Consider the following 27,048-nt stretch of genomic DNA (forward strand, 5'->3'; position numbering starts at 1 on the left):
TCCCCCTTGCTAAAATTCATCAGCTGAAGTGCAGGGATATTGGACATAGTCATCTTAGGTATCACCTATCAGGAGGCAGCATCAAGGTCTTTGGGATCTGACTTTTCTGATTATCTCTAAGCAGGGGATGATGCTATTCCACCCCAGTGATCAACAAATATTTACTTGCCAGTCAAGTTGGAACTGAAGGGAACACCATTTTGCTTTTTATTTCAGATTAAAAGAATGGATCAAGATGGCTTTTCTCGGTTGTAAACTATCTCCAGAATGCATTCAAGAAGGGAACACAGTTAATTAAAAGACCATAAAAAATAATATACTATAAACCCACAACCAGTTTTGGAAGTACTTTGCTTGACATATTGGGCTATGCTTCGAGAACTTGTTACTCTCCTCCGTTTGCATTTTTTTGTTTTTAATCCGTTCAATTGTGTCTGATTCTCAGAGACTGCCTGGACAAGTCCCTGCAGTTTTCTTGGCAAGGTTTTTCAGAAGTGGTTTACCGTTGCCTCCTTCCTGGGGCTGAGAGAACATGACAGGCCCAAGGTCACCCAGCTGGCTTTGTGTCTAAGGCGGGACTAGAACTCCCGGTCTCCCAGTTTCTTGCCTGATGCCTTTAACCACTACACCAAACTGGCTCTCCCATTTGTATTACTTGTTATTTAAAATATGTCATGCTTTTGATTCTAGAGAAGAATCAGAATGAGACCTGTCTTTCCTGTCTTTATACCATTAGGGAGAAGATGCCATTCCATCATGTCACGGCTGGGCTGCTGTACAAAGGAAACTATCTGAACCGGTCACTCTCAGCAGGAAGCGACAGTGAACAGTTGGCCAACATCTCAGTGGAAGAATTGGATGGTAAGGATGGCAAATCAGTTGATCAGAGGAACATCGGGTTCCATTTTGATTTTTAATGTTGTATTAAATCTTACAGTCTTGAAAACGTAGATATGAAGGACTTGAGGTTAGGGTGTGGTGATATGCAGTGATGAGAAAACATCCCCGCTGAATAGTGTTGGTGATTTGGTTTTTTTTAGAAATGGTTTCGTTTTGAACTAGAAGACTCAAGGCACTATCCAAAATTAATCACATACACACATGAGCTCGAACACCTTTATGAGAGAAAACTAGAACATTTGGATTCTTTTCGTTGGACAAAAGGCAACCAAGGGAGTCATGGTTGAGGCGCAGAGAATCATGCATGGCATGGAAAGAATGGTTATGGCAAAAGGTTCTTCCTCTCTCAGAAGGACAAGGGTCATCCCGTAAGGCTCTTTGGAAGGAGATTTGAAGTAGAGAAAAGAAAGCACTTTTTCAGAGTTCGTTCCTGTAAGATGTAGTGATGGCCACAACTTGGATGGCTTTAGAAGGGGATTGGATAAATTGATGGAGGCTCAGTCTGTCAAAAACTATAGGTCTTGAAGACTCTGTGTGACCTTTGGGTTGGGATATTTGGCCTCCAAATATCAGCTGCAGAGGAACAACAGTGGAACAGGAGTATGTCTTGATTTCTTGCCTGTGGGCACCCACAGAATGCTGGACTGAGACTAGTTTTAGCCTGATCCAGCAGATCTGTTCTTATGTTTATGCATGCATTCACACATGCAAAATAACACCATCATGGAAATTAGCATTAATATTGGAGTACTGGAGCACTCATAGGGATGAAAGAGCAAGTACTGGTTCTGGTTTGGGGGAAGCATGTCTCAATTGCTGAAAAATATTGTTCAGAAAAACGTAAGGAAAGCATACAATGCAATCATTCTTACCTACCAAGGATTGTTTTTCAATACTTGTTCCTGAGGTTTAAATTAGGTATAGGATATGGGATTTTCTATTAACACATCATTTTTCTGGAACTCAGATATACAAGAGGGCACAGGAAGGATTCAGTCTCTGTGCCGTGAGGGAAAAGATGAGGGCAACCTGCAGGTCATGTCTGAGAATATTCATGGGGACTGAATTCGCATTATCTATATACCAGTTGTACAGAATTTGCAGGATTTACTGAAGTCAGAAGCAAAGGTGAACAAGTAACATTTTGAACATCTAGGCCCCTCTTTAGAAGAGCAAGTACTTTCCCAGTTATGTGCTTCCATATAATTTGTGAAATGAAAAAAGATGTGCTTCTGACGAACTGTTTCAAAAGCTATCTGTTCCAAAAGGAGGAAAGGATTGGTGGTGGGGAGGAAGCAAGCAAGCAAGGAAGCATAATCACAATCAAGGACATTGATAACGATATTGATCATACTTAGAGAAGTTTTCTTGACGTCAAGGGGACATAGCTGTAATTAACTTAAGACTCCTAATTTCAGTGGGTCTGTTTGGACCATGATTAAATCTAGAATACAGGTAGTCCTCGACTTACAACCACAATTGGGACTGGAATTTCCATTGTAAGTCATTACGGTCATAAGTCGAATCACCACATGACTGGACCCAATGTTACAACCATTTTTATGGCAGTTGTTAAGTGAATTCAGCTTCCCCAATGGCTGTCTTTTGCAAGAAAACAGCATAAAATGTCGCAAAACACAATCATGTGACTGAGGGATGCTGCAACCAGTCGTAAATGCAAGCCAGTTGCCAAGTGCCTGAAATGCGATCATGGGACCATGAGGGCAGGTGTGACATTTTGCGACACTCAGAAGTGCTTTACAGGCCATAAAGCACCCATTCTGAGGCCGTCGTAACTTTGGACCATCATTAAACGAACAGTCGTAAGTCGAGGACTAACTGTATTGAGTTCATTTGAAATTTTGATCACCTTTTATCTGTTCTGGAATAACATCTGCTTAAGATGGTGTATTTGCCCAGAAGGGCTACTTTCCCACTGACTTTTTTGGAGTGGAATGCTTTATTAAAATTATGTGAGATTCACAGAGTTGTTGTGCCCACATTTCCATGCGATGCATGATTCTTTGCATCTCAACCGTGCCCCCTCAATTGCCTTTTGGAATATTGGCAGCTGTCCATCAAAAGTCATTGCAATCCAAGAATAACCCGTGGGCTGGTCCCGGCCTCCCCTTTGCAATCCCTTAACTATCTGAGACCACGCTGTCTGAGTTCAGTGTTAAAAGGGCCAATTTCTTCAGTGCATTATTTAGATTGCGTGGAGTGGGTGTTTGAAACGACAGAACGGATGGATGCACTTCAGCTTAACCCACCCATGCTGCCATTTAAAATGGCTGAATCATCTCCCAGACCTCCCCAAAAGGGCCAGATTCTACACATACACCCTAGCGCCACCATCAGAACATACTTCCAATCGCCCTTGGAGGCAAACACACAGAGACACATATGCATATTGTTGTGGCCAACACTGGCTCACCTAAAGCAAACCACTCTGAAGATACAACATGATATTGTTAACATGCACACAGTATATCCTGGGCTCCCAGCAAAGCACTAACATTTTGCTGCACAGCCATGAGCAAAAGCGGACCCACAGCTTGTATGCCGTTGGCCCGCTATGTTGCAGAGGCAAGAGAAAGAAAAGGGCAGACACAGTGGAAATTACAGCGTGATGTTGGGATATTTTAGATAAACCCATCCAGGTGATATTATTTATCCCTTCCTACTAGGTCAGCATGCCAGCTATACTATCTCTGAGATACGGTCAGTGAGTAGAAACAATTTGGTTTATTGGGCCACTGGTCCCTCTCTGATGCCACCCCTGGTTGCCACTCAGGGTCAATTCAGCTTGCTGTGAATGTTTTCCTACAAGGGCGCTTTACGCAGTTCACTTGTATTGGGGCTGGGGAGGCATCTCACAGGACTGATAGTGAATGAAGCTCAAAATAATAATAAAATAATTCCCTTCTCACCCCTATGGGTGGTGTGTGCCTTCCTCAACCTCGGGGCCTCTGCCAGAGGCTGGGAGTTTGAGGGTTCTGCGCAGGATCTCAGCTGTTCCTAGCACTGCACTGCACTCTTCTGGACAGAGAGCTCTGATGTTGCTCCTGGGATCTGCTGGAGCCATTCTCCCAGCTGAGGAGTCACAGCCCCAAGTGTCCCTGCCACCACTGGGACCACTTTGGCCTTCACTTCCCACATCCTCTCTAGTTCCTCCTTCAGATCCTGGCACTTCTCCAGTTTCTCATGCTTCTTCTTCCTGATGTTGCTGTCACTTGGCACCACTACATCTATCACCACTGCTGTCTTCTGGTCCTTTTCTATTACAATATGTGTGTGCTTGTGTATATCATACATGCACACACACACACACACACACAGTTCCCTTCTCACCCCTATGGGTGGTATGTGTCTTCCTCAACCTCGGGTCCTCCACCAGAGGCCTGGGAGTTTGAAGGTTCTGCGCAGGATCTCAGCTGTTCCTAGCACTGCACTCTTCTGGACAGAGAGCTCTGATGTGGTTCCTGGGATCTGTTGGAGCCACTCTCCCAGCTTGGGGGTCACAGCCCCGAGTGCCCCTACCACCAGTGGGACCACTTTGGCCTTCACTTCCCACGTCCTCTCTAGTTCCTCCTTCAGGCCCTGGTACTTCTCCAGCTTCTCATGCTCCTTCTTCCTGATGTTGCTGTCACTTGGCCCCGCTACATCTATCACCACCGCTGTCTTCTGGTCCTTGTTTAGTACCACAATGTCTGGTTGATTGGCCAGTACCTGCCTGTCCATCTGGATGTGGAAGTCCCACAGGATCTTAGCCCTGCAATTCTCCAGAACCTTCTGTGGAATCTCCCATCTGGACTTGGGAGGGTCTAGCCCAAATACTGTGCAGATGTTCTGCTACACAATGCCAGCTACTTGGTTCTGCCATTCAGTGTATATGCTATACATATATATAGGGGAGCAGGTTTCTCACCCCTACTTTAGAAACCAGACACAGTAGTCCTCCCCATACATTTTGAAGTTGTGCAGTTGTAGATGGACTTGTAGGTTGCCTCTGAACTGATTCTCACATGGAAGGAAATTATGAACTTCCAGTGAATGCCCTCCAGTTGTGGAAAGAGATACGTGGCAGCTGTGTTGTAAAAGCTGTGAGCCTGAGCGCGCCCCATCCTTTCATGCCTTATTTGTCTTCCGCTTGACTTGTGTGGATGTATTGCTGCACGTTCCTTGCACAACACCGCACAATTTTTCTGCTAATAGCCTATTTATTCTTCACCTGTTAGGCAGCGGATTTCTCGTGGGAATCCCAACACTGTTTTCCTTTTCTAGCACTGTTTTTATTGCAGATCTTAGCTTTCTGGCAATGTTCCAGTTTTCAGCTAAACTGAGATTTGCTGCTTTGGGCAACTTTACCATCTGAGGTGAAAAGGGAGAACTCTACGTAGACTGAGGGAAAAAAATCTTGATCTCTGCGATCTGTATACAGAGGTGAATGGGAAAAAGTGATCATTCCCTTTAATAATGAACTTTGCCCTCCACCCCACCCCAATTGCTGTAGAAATGACATGGGTTTTTTTCAAAACTCAAGTGAGATTTCTACACAGCTGGGAAAATCTTAAGGAGTAAAAACTGTACCTCAGTGAAAGCTTAAGGTATAAATGGAGTGCCATTTTGCCACTTAAAATCCCCCCCCCCACAAGAACCACTGGCTCGATAAAAGGCCCATTTTTGTCTGTTAACACCCCCCTGGGGGGAGCTTTTAAGACATATAAGGTGCTGGGGGGACGCGGTGGCGCAGCGGGTTAAACCGCTGAGCTGCTGAGCTTGCCGATCGGAAGGTCGGCGGTTCGAATCCGCGCGACGGGGTGAGCTCCCGTTGCTCGTCCCAGCTCCTGCTCACCTAGCAGTTCGAAAACATGCAAATGTGAGTAGATCAATAGGTACCGCTTTGGCGGGCAAGTAATGGCGTTCCGTTTAGTCATGCCGGCCACATGACCACGGAGGAAGTGTCTTCGGACAAACGCCGGCTCTGCGGCTTAGAAACGGAGATGAGCACCACCCCCTAGAGTCGGACACGACTGGACTTTACGTCAAGGGAAACCTTTACTTTACCTTTAAGGTGCTGATGGGGGAGGGGAGTCATGTGAAGCCTGTGGGTGGCCTATCCTTGCCTTACGGTATGCAAACATACTTTTATTTCACTTAGTCCTTTTATTTCTTAGTTTTTTCTTGGTTCTTTTATTTCTTAGTTCTTAGTTCTTTGTGGATACAGGTAGTCCTTAGTCCACAAAGTTCTTAAAACATAGTTATTTTATTTATTCTGGGACCTGAGTTTTCAGTAGTTAGCAAGACCTCAGAAGCAAAAATTAAATAGCAGCTTTTCCCCTTTCCCTGCTTGCTGTCTGGGGTTGTCTGTGGCTTTTTCTTTCTTTCTTTTCCCCCCAATAATTTTATTAAGAATGATATTAAACAGATAAAACTAATTTAAAAACTTAATGCAAAAATACATTGATAAAAGAAAAAAAAAACATTAAAGAAATTCAGAAAAAAGTCCCCTCCACCCAAAAAAAATAAGGAAAGAAGAAGAAACTTGCCCCATCATCCCCAGCAAGTATATTCAACATTAACAGCTTATCACTGTCTCTTAACATGCAAAAAAAATGTACATCTTCATTCCATACCTCCCCCCCATTTTCCTACCTATTTTCCCTACTTGACTGTCCCCCCCCCCCCCATTTACCACTGTTTCAACTACTGCAGTATTAGATGGACCATGAAATCCTTTTGAGGAGATGTCAGAATGGCTCCTATTCTGGGTTCTAAAAGGACTCAGCTGTATGGTCACTAGAGCTGGCAAGGAACTAGATCCTTTAGGAAACGGGCCTCATGCATGGCTCAACGTCTCCTTCTCTTGACAGCTCTAGCAGGGCCGTGGTTGCTAGCTGTGGCAAAAGGAGGGTTGGTTCCAGAAGCTTGGTAGCAGCCACAACTTTAGAAGAGGGCAGGCTATTAGAGGCTTAACTCTTTCTCTCTTACTAGCAAACTCCACCGCTTTGAAATGACTGGCAAGAATTTTGTGGGTACAGGTAGGTCCTTAACTTATGACCACAATTGGGCCTGGAATGTCCATTGCAAAGCGAGTCATGTCCAATATTGCAAACTTTTTTGCCATAGTCATTAAGTGAGTCACCATGGTTGTTAAATGAATCACATGGTCATTAAGTGAATCTGGCTTCCCCCTTGACTTTGCTTGTCGGAAGCCGGCTGGGAAGATTGCAAATGGTGATCACGTGACCCTGGGATACTGAGAGTGTTGTAAATACGTGTCGGTTGTCAAGCGCCTGAATTCTGATCACGTGACCACAGAGATGCTGTAATGGTGGTAAGTGCAAGGACTGGTTGCACGTCGCTTTTTTCAGCACCATCGTAATGTCAGATGTTTGCTAGACGAAGGGTTGTAAGTTGAGGACTACCAGTATTCATTTGTGTACTCATACACACACACACACTGAGGTACACTTTTGTGCAAATTTAGATTTGAGCTGTTTGATAGGGCATACAGTCTTCCGTGACCAAAATGTTGGCCCTCTTTGTATTCTGGTATTGTGAAGAGGACACTGCCCATCATTAAAAAAAAAAAAAGGACATGGGAACCATTTCGAGAAAAGTCTGCAAACTTTGCTGCCCCTCCTCCCCCCTGGTGAGGTATGAAAACAGAAAAATCTCAGGAACTGTCTCCTGAGAAATGTTAGTTCAGCAATCCCCAGATTAGCCCTTAAAGAAGAGGATCAACTCAGAGAGTAATGGAGCAGAGCTTATTTTTCTCCTTGTAGAACAGATCGGAGCCATTTATTTTACTGTATTTAGCTGCAAGGAAGGCTGGGATATTTTCCCCTCCTTTTTTGTAAGCGTAAAGGTGAAAACAATTGTAATGTCATGAATGTGTCTATATAGCTTTCTTGCTAACATTGTGGAACTGATAACACCATTGCCTCTTTCTGGGATTTTGTTTTATTTCTCAGTCCAAGCTGTGGCCTTGTGATTTCTTGTGGTCTCCTAGTCAAGTCTGCCTGGGTCTAAATACTTGGCTATTTGAGATCAGCCATAGTACAGCTTACCTTTACATGGGAAAATCATCTTAGACTATTAGATTAAAAGCATCTAATAATACAGTAATGGAGGTAGATTTTTTTTCTGATCTTTTAAATTTATTTTTCTTTTAGATAGAAAACAATATTAAATGCATGTGATAATTTCTTGTTAGAAGTTTCTCCTCCCTCTTTCCAAGAGCACACTAATAATTGCAGAAGAAATTAACTCATGAAGGGTTTACATTAGTTGATATTAAATTATGTAACTCCGGAGAAAATGGCCAAGTTGAAACTGATGTACCATCCGTAACGAATGTCTTCAGAGGCTATACAGTTTTCTGTTTGAATATGTGCCATATGGATAATGATGTCCAGGCTCAAGCAAATTAATTCAGGCAGCTGAAACGCAGTTTGAGTTTGAAATGCTGGCTTTTCTCCCATTGCGTCTGAAAGGTTTTTACAGCTTCCTTCTTTTGAATTCTACCTTTGCTCCTCCAAGTTTCCATGTAGCAAACAAGTGCTGTGTAAATGGGAGGGGGTCAAATCTATCAGTAAATGGAATCACCTTTGCTGAGTCAACTCTACAAAGTCATTATAGTAGAAGTTATTGTCAGAAGACGGAAAGACAGAATAAACATCTGTTTAATCTTGTGGATGCATGTAATTCCCTAGTTGGCTTTGGGCTATGGTGATTGACAGCCTAAAAACGGTATGTTCTGAGATGATGCAAAATTATCCTTGGAAGCTGAACAGATGCAAGATACCCGTTGACCATGTTCACATAATAATCAAGTCAGGAAATTACTTAGTGAATTTGAGCAATGTGCTGATCTCAACACTAATTGGTTGTTTGCAGGTCAGGGTATTGTCTGCACTCATTCCTCAACTCAGGTATATGGTTTGATATATTACACAAAGTCACAAGATGAGGTGATTCATTAACCAGGCAGAGTGGGTTGAGTGAGTGCAATCTTTGTGTGTTCTGCAGGCAGAACAATCACTGTTCAAATAGCATCCCACTAACTCTTAGGCTGAAGATGTGAAAACCCAAGACTGATCAGAAGAGAAAGGTTAGGATCTTTCCAGATCTTTTAGATTTGGTTTACACCATGTTCTAAAACATGGTATGTGCATACAACACACAAAGCTATAAATCATGGCTTGAAAAACCACAGTGGCTTTATCATCCAACATGTTAAGTGATGAACGTAAGCCTCCACATAAAGTCCCCCCCCCACTCGGAGTCATTGGTTAATAGGGCTTCAGATATTCTTCCTGTACTCCAGCCGAACCAGGATGTGGGTACAGGATTCTTGGTTGACTCCTAGAGTAATGAGTGTTAAGGAGGCATGCTCATTGCCTGGCCATGAGTTCTGAAATGAAACGTTTGGCTTTCTAGCTGCTCTATAGCACCAACTCTTTTTCTTGGAGGACCTTATAGGCAGGGCTGAGCAACTGCCCCCCTTTTGACTGAGGTATGATGTTCCTACTGTATGATGTTTTATGCTGTATGAATAGGGGATGCAGTGGAGCAGCGGCTTAATGACGCTGGAGTCTGCTGGCCCGAAATGGTCAACGCTTCAATGGTTCAAGCCCAGCTCTGCGTGACGGAAGTGAGCTCCCGTCATTTTGTCCCTAGCTCCTGCCCACCTAGCAGTTTGAAAGCGTACCATCTGCGAGTAGATAAGTCGGTGCCCCCATTTTGGTGGGGAGAAATGCTGGTGGCGCTCTGCGCGGGGAGCAGGAACCAGCGCTGGATCTGCCTGGACGCGATTGGTGGAGGATCAGTGGAGAAAAGTCCCGAATGAGCCGACTTCCCTAAGGAATGCTGGTGGCCAGCTGGTGTCAAGCTTGCCCTCTTGTGGTGCACCAGTGCAATAAAGAACTAGCAACTGCCAGCACCAGAACATCTACTGTGTAAAAACTGTAAACTCCCTGGCATTGTATGCCATACGCTAAACAAACAAACAAACAAACAAACACTGTATGAAATAGTACAGTACTTGCAGGATATCTGATGTTAAGAATCTTTTTTAAGGATAAAAAAGAATGATTTTCCTCTTAAGGCAGGGGTTAGCAGCTGGCTCCTGGATTCCATTGGGCACCATTGCAATTTTTTTTTTAAAATACCCCAAATCTTACAACACTACAAAATGTCACATGATTCATCAGAATGTCACTAACATTACGGACTTCCGGGGAAGAAATGGTGAACTGAAGAGGGCTCTGCTGAAATCAGAGCTGACGACCGTGGCGGAACGAAGAGTTGGTAAGTAAACTGTCTCTTCGTAATTCCTCTCCAGACAAAGAAAGGACTTGAGATCACCCAAAAAGTGCTCCAGACAGTTGCTCCTCAGGAGGAGACTCAAGACAGCAGTCTCCAGCAAGTTTAGAGCTCTGGGAGATGGTGGAATAACCATCTTGCTCAAACCATGGTCAACAACTTCAAAAGGACAATGGATTTGCACAATTCCTTTCCAATCACTTTTGGAAATTAACTGCTTTTCAGCTATTAGGAACCTTTGGACCAACAAGTCTGAAAACACCAGATGAGTTTCCTTCAATCCTTAGTGAAAGAAGTTTTAAATTCAATTTTTTAAAATTCAAATTTAAATTCAAATTTAAAAAAATTGGAATAAACAGCAAAAGGGTGATTAGAACTTTGATTTTGGAAAGTTACAAGTGGACTAAGAGTCCAGATGGATTTGAATTTTTCATCCAAAGATTTTGGAACTAATTATAAGAATGCTTTTATTTTGAATTCTTTTGTTTTGAATTCTAAAAAAAACATGATAGAATGGGACTTTGGTTGGACACTAGAGGGAACTAGAGGGAACTAAAGATTGCAACTAAAGAAGAACACTTAAATTTGACTTACTAGTACAGAATGGAGCAAAATATTTTAACATTGGACATATTGGAAGATATTTTTGTACAATGGACCCAGAAGTTAATTTTAAAAGGGTCTGCCTCTGAAGATAGACTGTGTCTAAAAGATGTTATGAAAGAGAAACAAATTCTACCTGACTAGATTGAGACTGACTTGAAAACGGATTTAAAAATGACAGACTACATGAATGATATGAAAAAAGATGCTACGCTGGACATACAAAAGAAACTGGTTGATGTCTTAAAAATTAAAAGGGATATACAAATAACGAACCAAGAGAGTGACCTGGATAATTTTCCTATATTGGATTTACAAAAAGAGGCTTGTTAAAGCTTTGAAGAATTTGGTGAGAAGAGACAAAGAAAAAATGAAAAGAAATCAAGTTCTAGGACGTGATTTGAAGGGACTGAAGATCAAGATTATTAAAAGTATCGCTAAGATGTATAAAATATTATTGCAGATGAACTTGGCGGATGAATATGTTAAAGACTGTATGATCAAGTGGGCAAAAACTTTGGATATGATATTATGCTTGATCATTGAGAGAATACATGGAACAAAGGTTTGAAATTTACATTGAATTATTGTCATGAGTACTGATGGTGAGCAGGAGGGGGCCTCTATCCAGGGGGGAAAACGCATGCGTAGTACTGAGGAATTAAGCAGCCATTCAAAGAGACACAGATCAGACCTGCCTTAACTTTTGGGGTTTATCTGTCTGGGTTTTTCCCACGCTTCTTCAGTTTGTTAGGATTCTGTTTTATGTAGCAGTATAAACACTAGAGACCTACTCCTCATCTCAGTGTGATTTCTGACTGTTAGGACATCAATCCTAACAAACTCCTACTCCCATCGAAAGAGGGAGGAACAAAGAAAAATAAAGGAGAGACATTTGGAAAATGTCTTTGGAAAATCAGGAAATTCGGCAAGCCATCCAACAATTGGCAGCAGCCCTGCAACACCACCACCACCAAGTAGATCTCCAGATCAACACATTACAAGCTGCCATGCTACAGCAGTTACAACAACCAGCTCCGATTAACCCACAACCGGTGCCAGCAGCAGCAGCAGCAGCTCTGCCAGTAGTCTTGAGATCCCAGGGCAGCCTACCAGAGAAGTTTGGAGGAGAAGCAGGACAGTTGAGAACCTTTCTCACACAGTGCACAATGTTTTTCGACAGCAGACCAGCAGAGTTCCCTACAGACAGAACCAGAGTCACCTTCATTCTAAGTCTGCTAAAGGGCCCAGCAGCCAAATGGGCTATTCCCATGGTGGAGAACAATGACCCAATTCTCAACGACTACCAGAACTTTTTGGCAGGGTTCCGAGCACACTTTGACGACCCGATCAGAGAGGTCACTGCCAGCCGGGAAATTAGGAAGCTCAAGCAAGGCAACAAGAGAGTGGGAATCTACATTGCTGATTTCAAGTTGTTAGCAGGAGATCTAGACTGGAATGAGAGTGCATTAAAAGACCAATTCAAACAGGGGCTGGATGAAGAAATTAAGAATGAATTAGTGCGCCAGGGAACACCAGCTAACCTAGAAGCCTTATATCAGTTGTCTGTGGTCATAGATGCCAGGCTAGCTCAGACAGATGCAGCCGGGGAGAGGCAGGGGCCTCAGGATGCTTCCAGGATTTCCAGCTCTCTCTGTAGCATCTCCTCACTCAGGACCGGAGGAGCTGATGCAGATCAGGGCGAGCAGGAGGCTTATTTCTGAGGCTGAGAGACAGAGAAGGAGAGAGACAGCCCTCTGTTTCTACTGCGGAGCCCAGGGGCACACGGTGAGAGCTTGCCCACCGAGAAGCCAAGCAACTTCAGTAAGAGCCCCAGGGCAAGCAGCTGAAACAAGAGCCATCTCCGCCTCTGCTTCCAACCAGGGAAACTCCGTCAGTCTCCCTCCACAGAGCTCAGCAGGGAGACCATCAATCGATTAAGGAGGGCTCATTCCGAGGATTCCAGGCAATCTTTTTACTACTTACCAGTAATAATGCACGTAAACCCTGAGCACCAGGTCAAGCTAGAGGCCATCGTGGATTCCGGAGCTTCAACCAATTTTATTGATGTGCAAGACCGTACAAGACTTCAACATCCCGACCATAGAATTGCCACATCCCATAGAAGTGGAGACCATTGACGGCCAGCCCCTCAAGGCAGGGCCGATTAGAAGGTTCACAGAACCTGTGCAACTAACAACGGGAGACCATACTGAGTAGATCCAACTTTATGTTACTGCATCACTTAATGTGCCTGTAGTCCTGGGCACACCTTGGCTGAAGATCCACAACCCATTGTTGAACTGGACTACGGGAGCAATCTCCTTCCCAGCTAAGGAATGCCAGCACCACAAGATTCAAGCCGCTCTCCTCTCTCCAGCAACCAACGCACTCACAGAAGCAGGGGGAGTCCAGTTGCCAGCCAAGTATGCAGATTTCGCAAATGTTTTCAGCGAACAAGAGACCACAGCACTACCCCACCATAGGGACTGTGATTGCGCCATTGAGTTGATACCAGGAGCCAGGATTCCAGCAAGGAAACAATATCCCATGTCTCCCAAGGAACTAGCCACCTTAAAGGATTACTTGGATTCTAATCTCCAAAAGGGGTTCATCCGACCATCTACTTCCCCAGCATCTGCTCCTACCTTCTTCATACCAAAGAAGCCTGACCCGTTGGCACCGGCAAACCAGGAGGCACCCATGCGAGTGGTCCATGATTTCAGTTTTTTAAAATAAACTCACAATAAAAGAAAATTACCCCCTGCCCTTAATATCTGATCTGCTGGATTGCTTACAGAAAGCATGCATTTTTACTAGGTTGGACCTCAGGAATGCGTACAATCTGATCTGGATGAAAGAGGGGCATGAATATCTGACTGCCTTCGACACCAGGTTTGGTAAATTTGAGTACCTTGTTTTGCCCTTTGGCTTGTCTAATGCAGGAGCCATATTTTCCCGATTTATGAATCAAATTTTCTTTGATTTACTAGATAAGTATCTGGTCATTTATCTAGATGACATATTAATTTTCTCTGAGGATGCTACAACTCATGTAACCCATGTACGTAATGTCTTACAAAGACTGAGAGAGAACAAGCTGTTCGCCAAGCTAGAGAAGTGCGCCTTCGATTTAACTGAATTACATTTCCTGGGCTATAAGGTATCAACAGAAGGCATATCCATGGATCCTTCTAAGGTCCAGGCAATTCTCTCTTGGCCACCTCCCCGAAATGTGAAAGATGTACAAAGATTTTTAGGGTTCTGCAATTTCTACAGGCAGTTCATAAAAAACTTTAGTGACAGGGCTAGACCCCTCACACAGCTTTTGAAGAAAGGATCAACATTCATTTGCGGGGAGAGAGAGCAAGCAGCCTTCCAAGAATTTAAGCAACGCTTTGCATCCCAGCCGCTGTTAAGACACCCTGATCCCACGAAGCAATTCATAATGCATTCAGATGCTTCCGATATTGCCATTGGGGCGGTGTTATTGCAATATACAAACAAAACCGAGAATACATTACTTCCTTGTGCCTTTTTTTCACTCATACTTTCACCAGCAGAGAGAAACTATGATGTTTTTAACACGGAGTTGCTGGCAATTAAAGCAGTATTCCAAGAGTGGAGGCACTGGCTAGAAGGTGCAGCCTTTCCTGTGAAAGTTTGCACCGATCACAAGAATTTACAGCTTCTACAAAACACCAGATCCCTCACCCCACACCAAATCAGATGGAGCCAGTTTTTCTCCCGTTTCAATTTTGTTATTTCTTATGTTCCCGGGGCGTGAAACTGCTTGGCAGATGCCCTCTCTTGATCCATTCAGGCAACTCCTGCCACTCACCAGGAGGTACAGGCTACTATATTACAACCTCACAACTTTGATCAGTCTATGAGGGGGAACCAAACAGAGATTTTAGCAGCAGGCAGACAAGCAGAGGACCTATTTACAAGAGTCAGAGCTCAGCAGCAACATGACCCGTATGCCAGGGCCAGGATGGATGAACTCCAGAGGGGCCCGCAAGACACTGCCTCGCCATTCAATGTGGAGGCAGGAATCCTCTGGCATAGTGGGCGATTATACATTCCCCCCTCATTGAGGGAAGAAGTACTGAGACTTTGCCATGACCATCAAACGGCAGGCCACGAAGGTGTTTTCAAAACTCTCCATAGAGCTCTGAGAGACTACTGGTGGCCCAGGATGACTGCAGACATAAAGGGCTACGTGGCTTCTTGTCATACCTGTAGACAAGACAAGCCTCTCCCAGGGAAGCCCACAGGACTCTTGCAACCCCTACCCACCCCCAGTAGGCCTTGGGATACAATCCCCATGGATTTCATCACTGATTTACCCCCGGTCCAGAGGCTGACTCCCATACTAGTGGTGGTGGATCCTTTCACTAAAATGGCACATTTTATTCCTTGCAAGGGCCTCCCATCTGCGCAAGTCACAGCGCAGTTGTTCATGGACCATGTTTTTAGGTATAGAGGCATGATAAATCACTTGGTGAGTGACAGAGGCCCTCAGTTCACTTCCAGGTTCTGGAGGGCGCTTTTCCAGTCATTAGGGGTCCAGATCCACCTATCATCATCGCATCATCCGGCTAGTAACAGGCAAGCTGAGAAAATTAACCAATGGTTACAGCAGTATCTCAGGTGTTACACCACTTATCAGCAAGACAATTGGCCAGCCCTGCTCCCCATGGCAGAATTTACTTATAACAACTCTGTGCAATCCTCTACCAAGATGTCTCCTTTCCAAGCACTCTACAGGGTTAACCCTTGGGTGTTGCCCACCTCCTCCCAGCAAGGAACTGTTCCAGCCGCGGCTGATTTTCTTAAAGAGCAACAAGCCACACAGGAGTTGTTAAAGGAGCAGTTGAACAGGGCAAAGAGTGCTTACAAGAGAGCTGCAGATGCTCACAGACAAGAGGGGCCAGCGATTGCAGTAGGAGACAGAGTGTGGCTCTCTACCAAGTTTTTGACCTCTACCAGACCCTCCAAGAAGTTGGACTCTAAGTTTGTGGGCCCTTTCACTGTGGTACAGCAGATAAATCCAGTGGTTTATCGCTTAAAGCTGCCGGCATCCATGAAAATCCATCCAGTCTTTCACAGAGCCTTGCTAGCCAAGGACCCTTCCCCAAGTGCCTTACAATCGCAACTGCCCCCCCCACACACCTCCAGTAATTGTGGAGGGGGAGGAGGAATACGAAGTAGAGGAAATTCTGGACTCTAGGAGGAGGGGAAGGGGCATCCAATATTTCATACACTGGAAAGGGTACCCTGAGGAAGAGCGCATGTGGGAGAATGCCAGAGATGTGCATCACCAACGCTGGTTCATCGATTCCATCAGCTTTTCCCTTACAAACCCAAGCCTCGCACTCTACCAGAGATTCCTCACTTGGCTGAGCAAGCAGAGGAATCCCAAGCAGAGGAGTTCATAAGTTTGCAGTGGAAACCTTGACACCAGTAACAGAGGAGGGGGGGGGGGAACTGCAGCCCTCCACCTCGGGCTTGCCTTTCCCAGGGGGGAGGGGGGACGACTCTTCTAATTATCTAGCTATTTTCCAGCAGCAGCCACCTGGGCCAGAAGAGTTATCAGACCTGGAGAGCAGCACTGATTCGTCCTTGGAGGAGTTTTCCTTTGAAGACTTTCCATCGTTGCCCAGTTCCCATGGGAGCTTAGAAGGAGACATAGACTCTTATCAAACCTCTGGAAGGGAGGGGGCTGAAATGGAATGTGAATCTGGAGGGGAGGGTGATGTCATGAGTACTGATGGCAAGCAGGAGGGGGCCTCTATCCAGGGGGGGAAACGCATGCGTAGTACTGAGGAATCAAGCAGCCATTCAAAGAGACACAGATCAGACCCACCTTAACTTTTGGGGTTTATCTGTCTGGGTTTTTCCCACGCTTCTTCAGTTTGTTAGGATTCTGTTTTATGTAGCAGTAATAAACACTAGAGACCTGCTCCTCTTCTCAGCATGATTTCTGACTGTTAGGACAATTATAATTCAAAATATAACTTTTACAAGATGCTGTACCATTGGTATTTAGTACCTGATAAGTTGTTGAAGATGTATAAAGGAGTATCCAATGAATGTTGGAAATGTTCCCAAGGTGAAAGTATTTTTTATCACCTTTGGTGGACCTGTAAGAAAGCTAAGAAATATTGGGAGCAGATACGCATTATAATTAAAAGATTTTTAAGATGAATGTACAATTGAAACCGGAAGCTTTTCTTCTTCGGTTTGATGGATAAACAGCTTGAAACAAAATTTGGGACTCTGTTTCTGTATATGACAAGGACAGCAAGACTTTTGTATGCACAAAGGTGGAAGGACTTACACATTCCCACAGTGGAGGAATGGGCAGTGAAATTAATGGAGCTGGCAGAGATGGCGAAACTGACCGCATTGATTAGAGAAAATAATGTGGCTGGATTTGTTTCTCCGTGGAAACCACTTTTGGACTTTTTTCTTCTAATGGAAAAAAAATGGAAGTTTTGATTTTGGGTTTTGGTGATTAGGTTGTTATAGTTTTGTTGGAGAGAGAATTCCACTAAGCGTCATGTCCCTGGGCTTAAAAATATCAGTCCTTGTGGTGCACTATTTACCCGTTTATTTACAGAAAAATGTGCAAAGAACAATAACACACGTAGCACTTTAGAAGTTATTGGTATATAAAGGATACAAATTCCATAGAGAAACCAATGTCCATAATCCAATACACATAGTCCAGTGTCCAATATCCAAATACAGCAGTTAAATTGTCAAACAAACCGGCAGAGTAACAGGAAGACTTTTCACAAATGAGAGAGAGAATGCCTATGCTTTGCTTCCATATTTATGTGGCTGCTAGTCAATCAAATGTCACCTTGCATCAGCCTGCTCTGTCATTGTCTTGTGACTGTCTTGTGCTGGACATTGCATCAGAGATTGTTGGACATTGCGTCAGATAATTAGACAACACTTTTTCTCTGCCTCGCATTCTTATATTTCCCAGACTGCTTTGCCATGGAAATACCATCCCTGACAAGTCTGAAGAATTAATGTTGATTATGGTTAGAATTAAGGTAAGAGATAATACAGTAATGTATTTGTATCTCTGCTGGAGAAGGTTGAAAGTCATTCCCTTGTATTTCTTCCTATCTGTTTCTGCACTTTTTAGTTTATTTTTTTTTGTCTTTCTTCAATCTCTCTATTTTTGTATTTTATCTATATTCTGAAACTTTCATAAAGTTGTTTCTTTTTTTAAAAAAGGATTGTTAGAAGTAAAAGGAAAGAATATGAAGTTAGTTTATTTGATCATGGTTAAAATAGATATGTTGTTATCTTTGGTAACCCTTAATGGACTTTTGTTGATCAGGACTGAAATGAGGTTTTATAGATAAGAGATGGGATATGGGAAGAAGAGATCATTCATTGTATTTTAAGACAAGGTTTTAAGTTACTAAAATTGTTTACACTTGTGATGTTTTTTCTTTATATATTTCTTCTCTTTTTCTTTACTATATTTTATTTTTTCTTTCTGTTTTCTTATTTTCTGCACCTTTTATTTCTCTTTTTATTCTTTTTTTTAGTTTGCATTAGTTTTTTATTGTCATAAATGTAATTGTTAATAAAAATACTATTTAAAAAATGAAAGGAGGTCACTAATGTTTCATGAGATTTCAGTCAGCTCTCAGCATTCTTGCACAAGGATTCTTGTTCTAGCAAGATTTCAGTCAACAACAACAACAACAACACAGTAATACTTTATTATTTATTCAAACTTCTCTTCATGTTACCTTAGGTACACTGGCGTTATTTGGTAGTGATGGACAGTCTGATATATATGAATGTTTAGGGCAGTTTACTCTTAAATTCTATTTAATATAAAGAATATCATTTTGAGGTTTTAACTCCCCCTCTGTCTTTTAGGGGTAAAAAGGTAAAGTCACCCTAGGTCAGTGTTTCTCAACCTTAGCAACTTTAAGATGTGTGGACTTCACTGGCTGGCTGGATAATTCTGGGAGTTGAAGTCTACACAATTAAAGTCGCTAAGTTTGAGAAACACTGCCCTAGAGTAAAGTCATTCTGGTGACCTTATGGATATATCTGTGTGGTTTTTGTGGCAACAATATGGAAGCAGATTGCCATTGCCGTCTTCTAATTTCCTAGTCTAGTCTATGGCTCTGGGATTTCTTTGTGGTCTCCTATCCAGGTCACCCACTGCTTAATGTCTGAATGAAGACAAGGTTAATCTGATGCTACTATCTGCTGCTACCTTTTGAGTTTTTTGTTTGTTTGTGCCTTTGAGTCAGCGTTGGCTCTTGGTGACTGCCTGGAGAAATCCCTGCAGTTTTCTTGGAAAGATTTCAGAAGTGGTTTGCCATTACCTCCTTCCTGGGGCTGAAAGAGCATGACTGGCCCAAGGTCACCCAGCTGGCTTTGTGTCTAACACAGGAGTAGAATTCATGGCCTCCCAGTTTCTAGCCTGATGCTTAACCACTATGTGAAAGTGGCTCTCACCTTTTGGTGGGGGCATTTAAAAATAAATCATAAATTGAGATGAAAACAAAATAAGATGCAGCCACATTCCTTCTTTATAGTCTAGTCTCAAAGTTTTTTTCTGAGTTTTCTTCTAAACCTGTATGCTGATCCTGATTTTAGCACACCATTGGAAACACGCTGGAAAACAGTGACTCTGCTGATCTACAGCTAAAGGCCTTTATAATTATGGGGAGATGTTTTTAGGTCCCACTGGAATTTCATGATCCCTAGCCGACCTTTCTTTGCAAGTTCTTTTTTTTTTCTTCATTTGATAGCTGTGTACTTTTACACTTGGTGTGATATAACAAGTCTTCTTTTGAATTGCCTAAGGGGGCCGTGTAAACTGTAGTGTGAATAGATCTTGCTGAGTCTTGAACATATTTTTTTTTTAAAAAAAGACCTGCTATATCCTGCTAACGATGCACTCATACAATTTTAAGCTTTTCATTTTTTAATGTACCTTATTCAGGCTGCTTCTCATGATACTGTTGTCATATAGCTGGGGAGGAAGATAAAGGGATAGATGGCTTCTTGAAATTGCTTTCTTGCAACCAGGTGCTCCATGAAAGGGAGCTGGTTCAACCATCTCATCCCTCTCTGTATGCTTTGCCTTCCTGTCCCCACCAAACAATCTGGATGGTGTGATAGTGGTGGGGTGAGCTGATCTATAGAGCCTCTTGAGGCATGGTGCAGCTAGCCATCTGCAAACAGTAATGGGTAGTGCTAAGACAAATAGTAGTGGAAAAGTACAGTTCTGGGTCTTCATTCATTCATTCATTCATTCATTCATTCATTCATTCATGGTGCCTTTGAGTCAGTGTTGACTTGTGGTGACTGCCTTCGCAAGTCCCTGCAGTTTTCTTGGCAAGAGTTTGGAAGTGGTTTGCCATTGCTTCCTTCCTAAGGCTAAGAGAGAGTGACTGGCCCAAGGTCACCCAGCTGGCTTCATACCTAAGGCAGGACTGGAACTCACAGTCTAGCTTGGTGCCTTGACCACTACACCAGACTGGCTCTCTTCTGGGTCTTCTAGCAGAAGGAATTCTACTATTTTGGGCTGCATCTGAATGAGTAAATATGAGGGGCAGCCCAACGATAATTGCCCTATCAGTCTTAGCTTCAAGAGAAGAATAGAATAGTCCTCTCTCTGAAGTTACAATTCAAAATGATGTCAATTGATTTTAAATTTGGGCCAATTCCAATAAGACAGTGTTCATAAATCCCTGCACGTGGGTAAGAAATTTTTTTAAAAAATCAAATGCATAAGGAAAGAATTGGAGAGACCTGGCTTAACAGTAGTGCACTGAGAAGAGAAATGAGAGTCTTGGTAGACCATCAGTTGAACATGAGCAAACTGTATGATACATACAGCAAAGGCCAGTGCAGTCTTAGTCTGTTTTAACAGACCATGATCATGGAGGTGATGTTGTCCCTTCAAGATAGCTCAGACCAGGAATTCAGTGTCATAGAGGTCAGTATTATTTTTATTGTAAAGCTATAGTAACAGAATCTTACAAGTCTGAATGTGCTTCCCTCCTCCTTCCTTTTAACTTTGGGAGAACGAGGGAGGATCTTGCCTGAAGACATTTTCTCAGGTTACATTTCTGCCCTGAACTCAGCCCTCTTTTATCTGACCATTTTCTTGGTAGTGGCTTTTCCTCCTGTCCCTCAAGGCCATTCCCTCTGCCTCTACGGGTAGTAGTTCCATTGTACTCTGCACCAGATAGACCAAGTTTGGAATATGGTGTCCAGTTCTGCACCCTGTATTTTAAAGAGGAATGGAGAAGCTGAAGCACATCAAAGGAGCTATTGGGCTGATAAGGGGCTTGGAAACCAAGCCCCATGAAGAATGATCAAAGAAGTGAGCATGTTTAGCTGGCAAGAGAGAGAATTTTGGGGAGAGGTGATAGTATTCTACAAGTATCTAAAAATCTGTAATCCGCAAGAAGGGATAGCCCTGTTCTTGTTGAAATCAAGGGGAGGACAAGCATGAAGAGATAGAAATAAATGAAAGGAGATTTGGACTGAATATTGGGAGGAATTTCCAGACAGGAAGAACAGTTAACCAGCAGAACTGGATCTTTGAGCCTTTCACTGAAGGTTTTCAAATGGGTCTGAATGGCCCTGTATTGGGGATGGTTTAATGAATTTCTGCAGTGAGCAGGGAGTAGACCAGATGATTTATAAGGTCCCTTCTGGATCATCCACTCAGTGTTCCTGTGAAGAACAACCAGAAGACGGCCCTAGTTCAGAGCATTCTTTGTTTGGGAGATGAGATGTTGAGATCCTCCTGATGTTGACAGGATACAACTCTCATCATCCCTGACTATTAGGTTTTCTAGCTGGGACTAATGACAGCTAGATCCAACCCCAGAGCATTCCCACCTCTGTTCTATGAGAAAGGCAGAGCAATTTAAGGGTGAAGAAGTCTAAGAAGAAAACCCATGGTCCTGTGAGGTTCCTCATCAGTAATTAGTACATGGATAATGGGCTGACTGAACAAGCCCACAGGTCACATGGTCACAACCTTGCCAACAATCTTCAGATGTATTGCTGTCTTTAAATAATACTTATTTCTGGATGTGCATAGACATATAAATTAGCACATGTGCATGAGATGCAGATTTGTGTGCTTGTTTTATGAATGATGTATAAGTGTTCTCTCTAGTTCTCCTTCCTAACCAAATTAAGGGGGGCAAATCTAATTACAGTGCAGCGGGGTGAGTACGAGGAAATTGCTCTGCTGGGTTCTAAAATATCTCAAATGTTATATAATTGAATGTGGTCTGGGATCTAACTGGGAGAACAGTGCTTAATTAAGATGCTCACTCTCCCTCCCCTTTCCCTCAGAAAAGCTTGATAGGTTTCAGACAACATTACAATCATATCAAAGTTATTGAATGTTTTCCCAATACAGCCATACATAGAGAATGTTATGCTCCTCTAATCTAGATGTCAACAGAAGATGTGAGACAGGGTTCTACACAGTCTGCTTTCTTAATCCTGGATTTATTTAGCCCTCCAATTGGGGGTGTGTATGTGGGGCGGGGGGAACCTTAGTACTTTTCTTTTTTAACAAGTTTTGTGATTCCTGCTGGATATGGGAGATCAGAACAAGTGGTCGGAAGTAGAGCCCAGTGCTGAAAAACATTCCCATCCTCAAAGAGCTTCTGCAAACTTGGAACATCTTCATGATCCTCCAGGTACAGAGAAAATATGGGACATCTTCTCCCTCTCCCTTCTTCCCCTGCTCATTTGGGACTATTTCTGCTATGCTACCTAGGACTGTAAAATCCAGCAGATTTCTATGGGAGTTCATTTGTGAATTCCACCAACATTAGGCTGACCATACATCCCGTTTTGAATGGGACCGTCCTGTTTTTTTTAACATTTCCATTTTAATATAAATGTCCATTTTGTTCCGTTTTCTTAAAAACCTTACTTAAAAAATTGAAAGTTCCCACAAACCTGTCAGAATGCAGTCTGACTTTGAGTGGAAGGAGGGGGAGCTCACCAAAAATGGTGGGAAAAAAGCTGCAGAGCTCAACCCGGTGGGAAACCTAAAAAGAAAAGAAAAAACAGGATCAGCTGATAGGCGGTGATTAAAGGGCAAGTGATTGGCTCCTGCCTTGAAAGGGCGGGAAGAAAAGAACGTAAAAGCACAGCCAGAGGAGGAATGGCTTGTTGGGGACAGCCGTTCACTAGACTCTCCAGCTCAGCCTTGCCTCTCGCAAACGAAGGAATCTGAAGATTCCCAGCCCGAGAAAACCAAATAAGTTCCTGCCTGTTGATCTAGCCTGTCGCTCAGCCCTGCCCCGTTTTGCATCCCAATGTCCCGTTTTTCTCTCAAGGAAATATGGTCAGCCATGGATTCTCCCATTGCATGACAACATAGAACTCAATCTATTTATATCTGAATTCTCCAGTTAAAAATGCACAGGAGACCACTAGAAAATAGCAAAATTCACAATAACCACTAGATGATAGCAAAGAGATACAGAACTCCCCCATTCTCTGTTTCCATCTGCTGGTTCTATGGATTTTTACAACATTTTTTTGGGAGCCTCATCAAAACTCAATCCTAAAATTCTGCATTGGGGAAATTTACATTTTTAAAAAAGTCAAAGAAATGTGTATTAAAAAGGTTTCATAATTATACTTTAAAATATATGTTAGGGGTATATGGTAATGTATATTAGGGAAACGAAGAAATCCATTGACTATGGTTTTCTTTTTAAAAAGATCCTTCTTTAATAAACAAACTGGACTAATGCTCTGCTCGGGCAGACAACAAAATAGCCAATTGTGTACCAGTCTGCACATTGCTAACACAGCACTGGATAGCTGTGGAAAGAAATGCCTTCCTTTAACTGGAAAATGTTAAAGCAGACAAGCCATGAATTCCAGGAACATTGAAAGTAGGAGAAATAGCTGGGTCAGTTTTAGAAGAAAGTATCTTATTAACCTAGAAGTGTGCATCTTTGAACCCAAATTACTACAAAAGGGGCTTAAGCAGGCCATTTTTTTTCTCGCTCTCTAATCTAATTTCTTCTTTCATCCTTCGTTGCAGTTCCAAATGACCACCTTCACTTTCCTTGTCTCAGTTATTCTCAGCGATAGATGTAATTGATTGACTCCCAGAATCTCCTTAATTTCTGGTTTCTTTAAATCCTTTTTCTCTCTCAGCATTTTGGAAGCTCGCAGGTTCTAGTCAGGCCAATTTACCATCTTTATTTTGTTTGGTTTTGTTTTTTTTAACAAGACTAATAGACTGCCCCAATATCAAACCAACTCTGCATCTGCATAGTAGCATAATATTAAAAATATACATTTTATTTTTGAAATTTAATTCATATAATTTACAATTTGTAAACTTCCATACATATACCTACCTAGATGGTCCCTCCAAAAATATAGAAACAACTGCTTTAAATTTGGAGCAGTCCCATTTCTCTTTCCTAATTGATAGAAATTCAGTCACCAGAGAACTGAAATAGGGCCTGTCCCAAAAAACCCAAAAATGTTCCTCTTCCCCATCCAGCCATACTTTATTCTGGGAAAGACCATCCCATAACATCTTATGACTTGGTTTTTTTCAGTTTTTCTACTCTGGATGACTGAGCACTCAGTCCTTATTGAATTATTGATTTATCAAGGTTGGGGAAGTATCCTTGTGTCCTATATTTAACCAGCATAAAACTTGAGATTTCCTCTGTAGAGGCAGATACTTCCTTGTTATTCCTCAGTAGACCTACTTTGATTGCAGACATGGTGTTTGCCACCTGAGCTGAGTAAACAGATAATGGATGCTGTCCATTATCTATTGGGTAGATGATGGATCAGGATGAGGCATAAATAAACTACTGTACATAAATGCATGAAAGAAGGGAAAAGGGGACGTTATGGCTCAGTGATGGTCTAAATCCATGCTTTTCAAACTTGGCAACTTTAAGATGTGTGGACTTCAACTCTCAGAATTCCCCAGACAGCACACTGGCTGGGGGATTCTGGGAGTTGAAGTCCACACATCTTAAAGTTGCCAAATTTAAAAGAAACAAACGAACAAACAAACACACACTGATCTATGTGCATATTTTATGTGCAAGCAGCCTTCCGGTTCAGTATCCCTGGCTTGCTCCAAGGGGCTTCTGCATTTGCTTTCCTTCAAACCGAAAAACACACACACACACGTTATAATGCTCTAATTGGCTTTCACCTTTTTGAAACCTCTCTCCTATCCAGTTGGCAATAACTAAAAGGACTCACTTTTAAAAAGAAGACCATTTTCTCACTTTATATGGGATTCCTCAGGTTTAATGAAATGCTTTCTGTTGTGGTATTTTAGAGCAGGTTCAGTTGTGGCCTAAAAATGTGTGTGTGTGTCTGTCTGTCTGTCTGTCTGTCTGTCTGTCTGTCTGTCTATCTATCCATCCATCCATCCATCCATCCATCCATCCATCCATCCATCCATCCATCAAATTTTTATCACTGCCCATCTCCCCCCACAAGGAGTGTTATATAATTGGAGGACAGAATTACTTGTGTCTTTCTGCAGTGGATAGAAGTTGCAGTCAGCTTTCTCATGTGTGACTGTGATGATTACTAATGTCTGTCAATCTTAGTCAGGCAGTGACTATTAAAAGAAAAAAAAAGGTTTAAAAATACATTTGAGGGGCAGCAATCTTTTTTCTTTGCCTTTCATCTCTCACAAAGTTAAGACATGAATGTTCCCAAATTTCTTCCTGGATTTTGATGTTCCAAATCTTGTTTAAAAAATGGAACTGTTGTGTTCAGGATCTTCTATTCTCTTTTCTTTACCGATTCTTTTAAGAAGCCTGTGTGGATCTGGATTTTCAATCCTTTGGGTTTTTTTAACGCATCAGAAGTTCTCCTAGTTAAATGGAAATCTTGGAAGAGTGATATAAAAAATCGGAATAATTTCCCTTGTCTTCCCCTGCAAAAGGGTATTTTTTTCTATTTCATTTTCAGTGAGTTTGTTCTTGCCTTACTAGCATGAAGAAGCAAACAGTGTTGTGTTATTTCAGCTAGACACATCTTTTGTTCCCCAGCCCTCCTAGCTGTTTCTTCTTCATTTGAAAATGGCTCCAATGAAGTATTCCTTTTATAAAGTCTTCTTCCGGAAACTGAATTGAACTGTAAGAAGAATATTGACCACTGGAGATGTGGTTGTATGTTAAAAGATAGGACCATTACACAACCTAGCCATGAACTTTTACTGGATTTTATTCTCTTTATCAAAAATGTTTCAAAAACATTTTAATTTTTCTCATGATGAATGTGAAAAATTGATGAATAAAAAATGGAGTTTTCCGCAAGGAATAAACATGAAGGAGGAATCTTTATCCCAACTTCTCACATGCAGCTGCACATTTTCTCAAACTCAATATGTCCGTGGTTGCTGAATCCTTCCATTTTGGGGTTCATACATTTCATAAATTAACAAAACAGGCTGGGTTTACATAACACAACTTACTTATTTGTTGTGAGCTGCCCAGAGATGTTTCAAGATGAGCAGCCATACAAATCTTTTAAATAAAATAAAATAAAAATAAACAAAATAAACATTCTCAGCCATACAACATTTCACGAAGATTAGCACTAACTAAGGTTAATACATAGTGTGAATATAGTCATTTCAGGGTTAACTGACTTGGTGAAGGGTATTGTGTAATTGGTAGCTCAAAGAGCATATTCCTTATTTTTTTCCAACCACAGTTCATCTTTGATGAATTTGTCACATACAACATTTAATTTGTCCTTGGTTTAAAAATTCAGATTGACAACCAAAGCATTTTTGTTAGGACTGTAAATGTCAATTAATTGCCTCTCTTTCAGTTGTAATTACGATTAGATTTATTTTCAAATGTGTCTTGCAAACTGTATTGAAATAGGAAGGAAGCCAAATCAATTGTTGTTGTTTATTCGTTCAGTCGCTTCCGACTCTTTGTGACTTCATGGACCAGCCCACGCCAGAGCTTCCTGTCGGTCGTCAACACCCCCAGCTCCCCCAGGGACGAGTCCGTCACCTCTAGAATATCATCCATCCACCTTGCCCTTGGTCGGCCCCTCTTCCTTTTGCCTTCCACTCTCCCTAGCATCAGCATCTTCTCCAGGGTGTCCTGTCTTCTCATTGTGTGGCCAAAGTATTTCAGTTTTGCCTTTAATATC

The 27,048-nt window shown here is 42.4% G+C and overlaps 1 protein-coding gene across 1 annotated transcript in view; it reads left to right on the forward strand.

Moving 5' to 3' along the window:
• Window positions 1–743: 743 nt before the first annotated feature.
• The window catches only part of CALN1 (calneuron 1), a 133,408-nt gene continuing 107,103 nt past the window's right edge, over window positions 744–27,048 (forward strand). Inside the window, exon 1 of the mRNA XM_063297267.1 lies at window positions 744–861. Within this exon, the coding sequence (XP_063153337.1) occupies window positions 744–861 (118 nt within the window). The remainder of the gene's footprint in view (window positions 862–27,048) is intronic.

Source organism: Candoia aspera, chromosome 1 (genome assembly GCF_035149785.1).
Source record: "Candoia aspera isolate rCanAsp1 chromosome 1, rCanAsp1.hap2, whole genome shotgun sequence".
NCBI lineage: Eukaryota > Metazoa > Chordata > Lepidosauria > Squamata > Boidae > Candoia > Candoia aspera.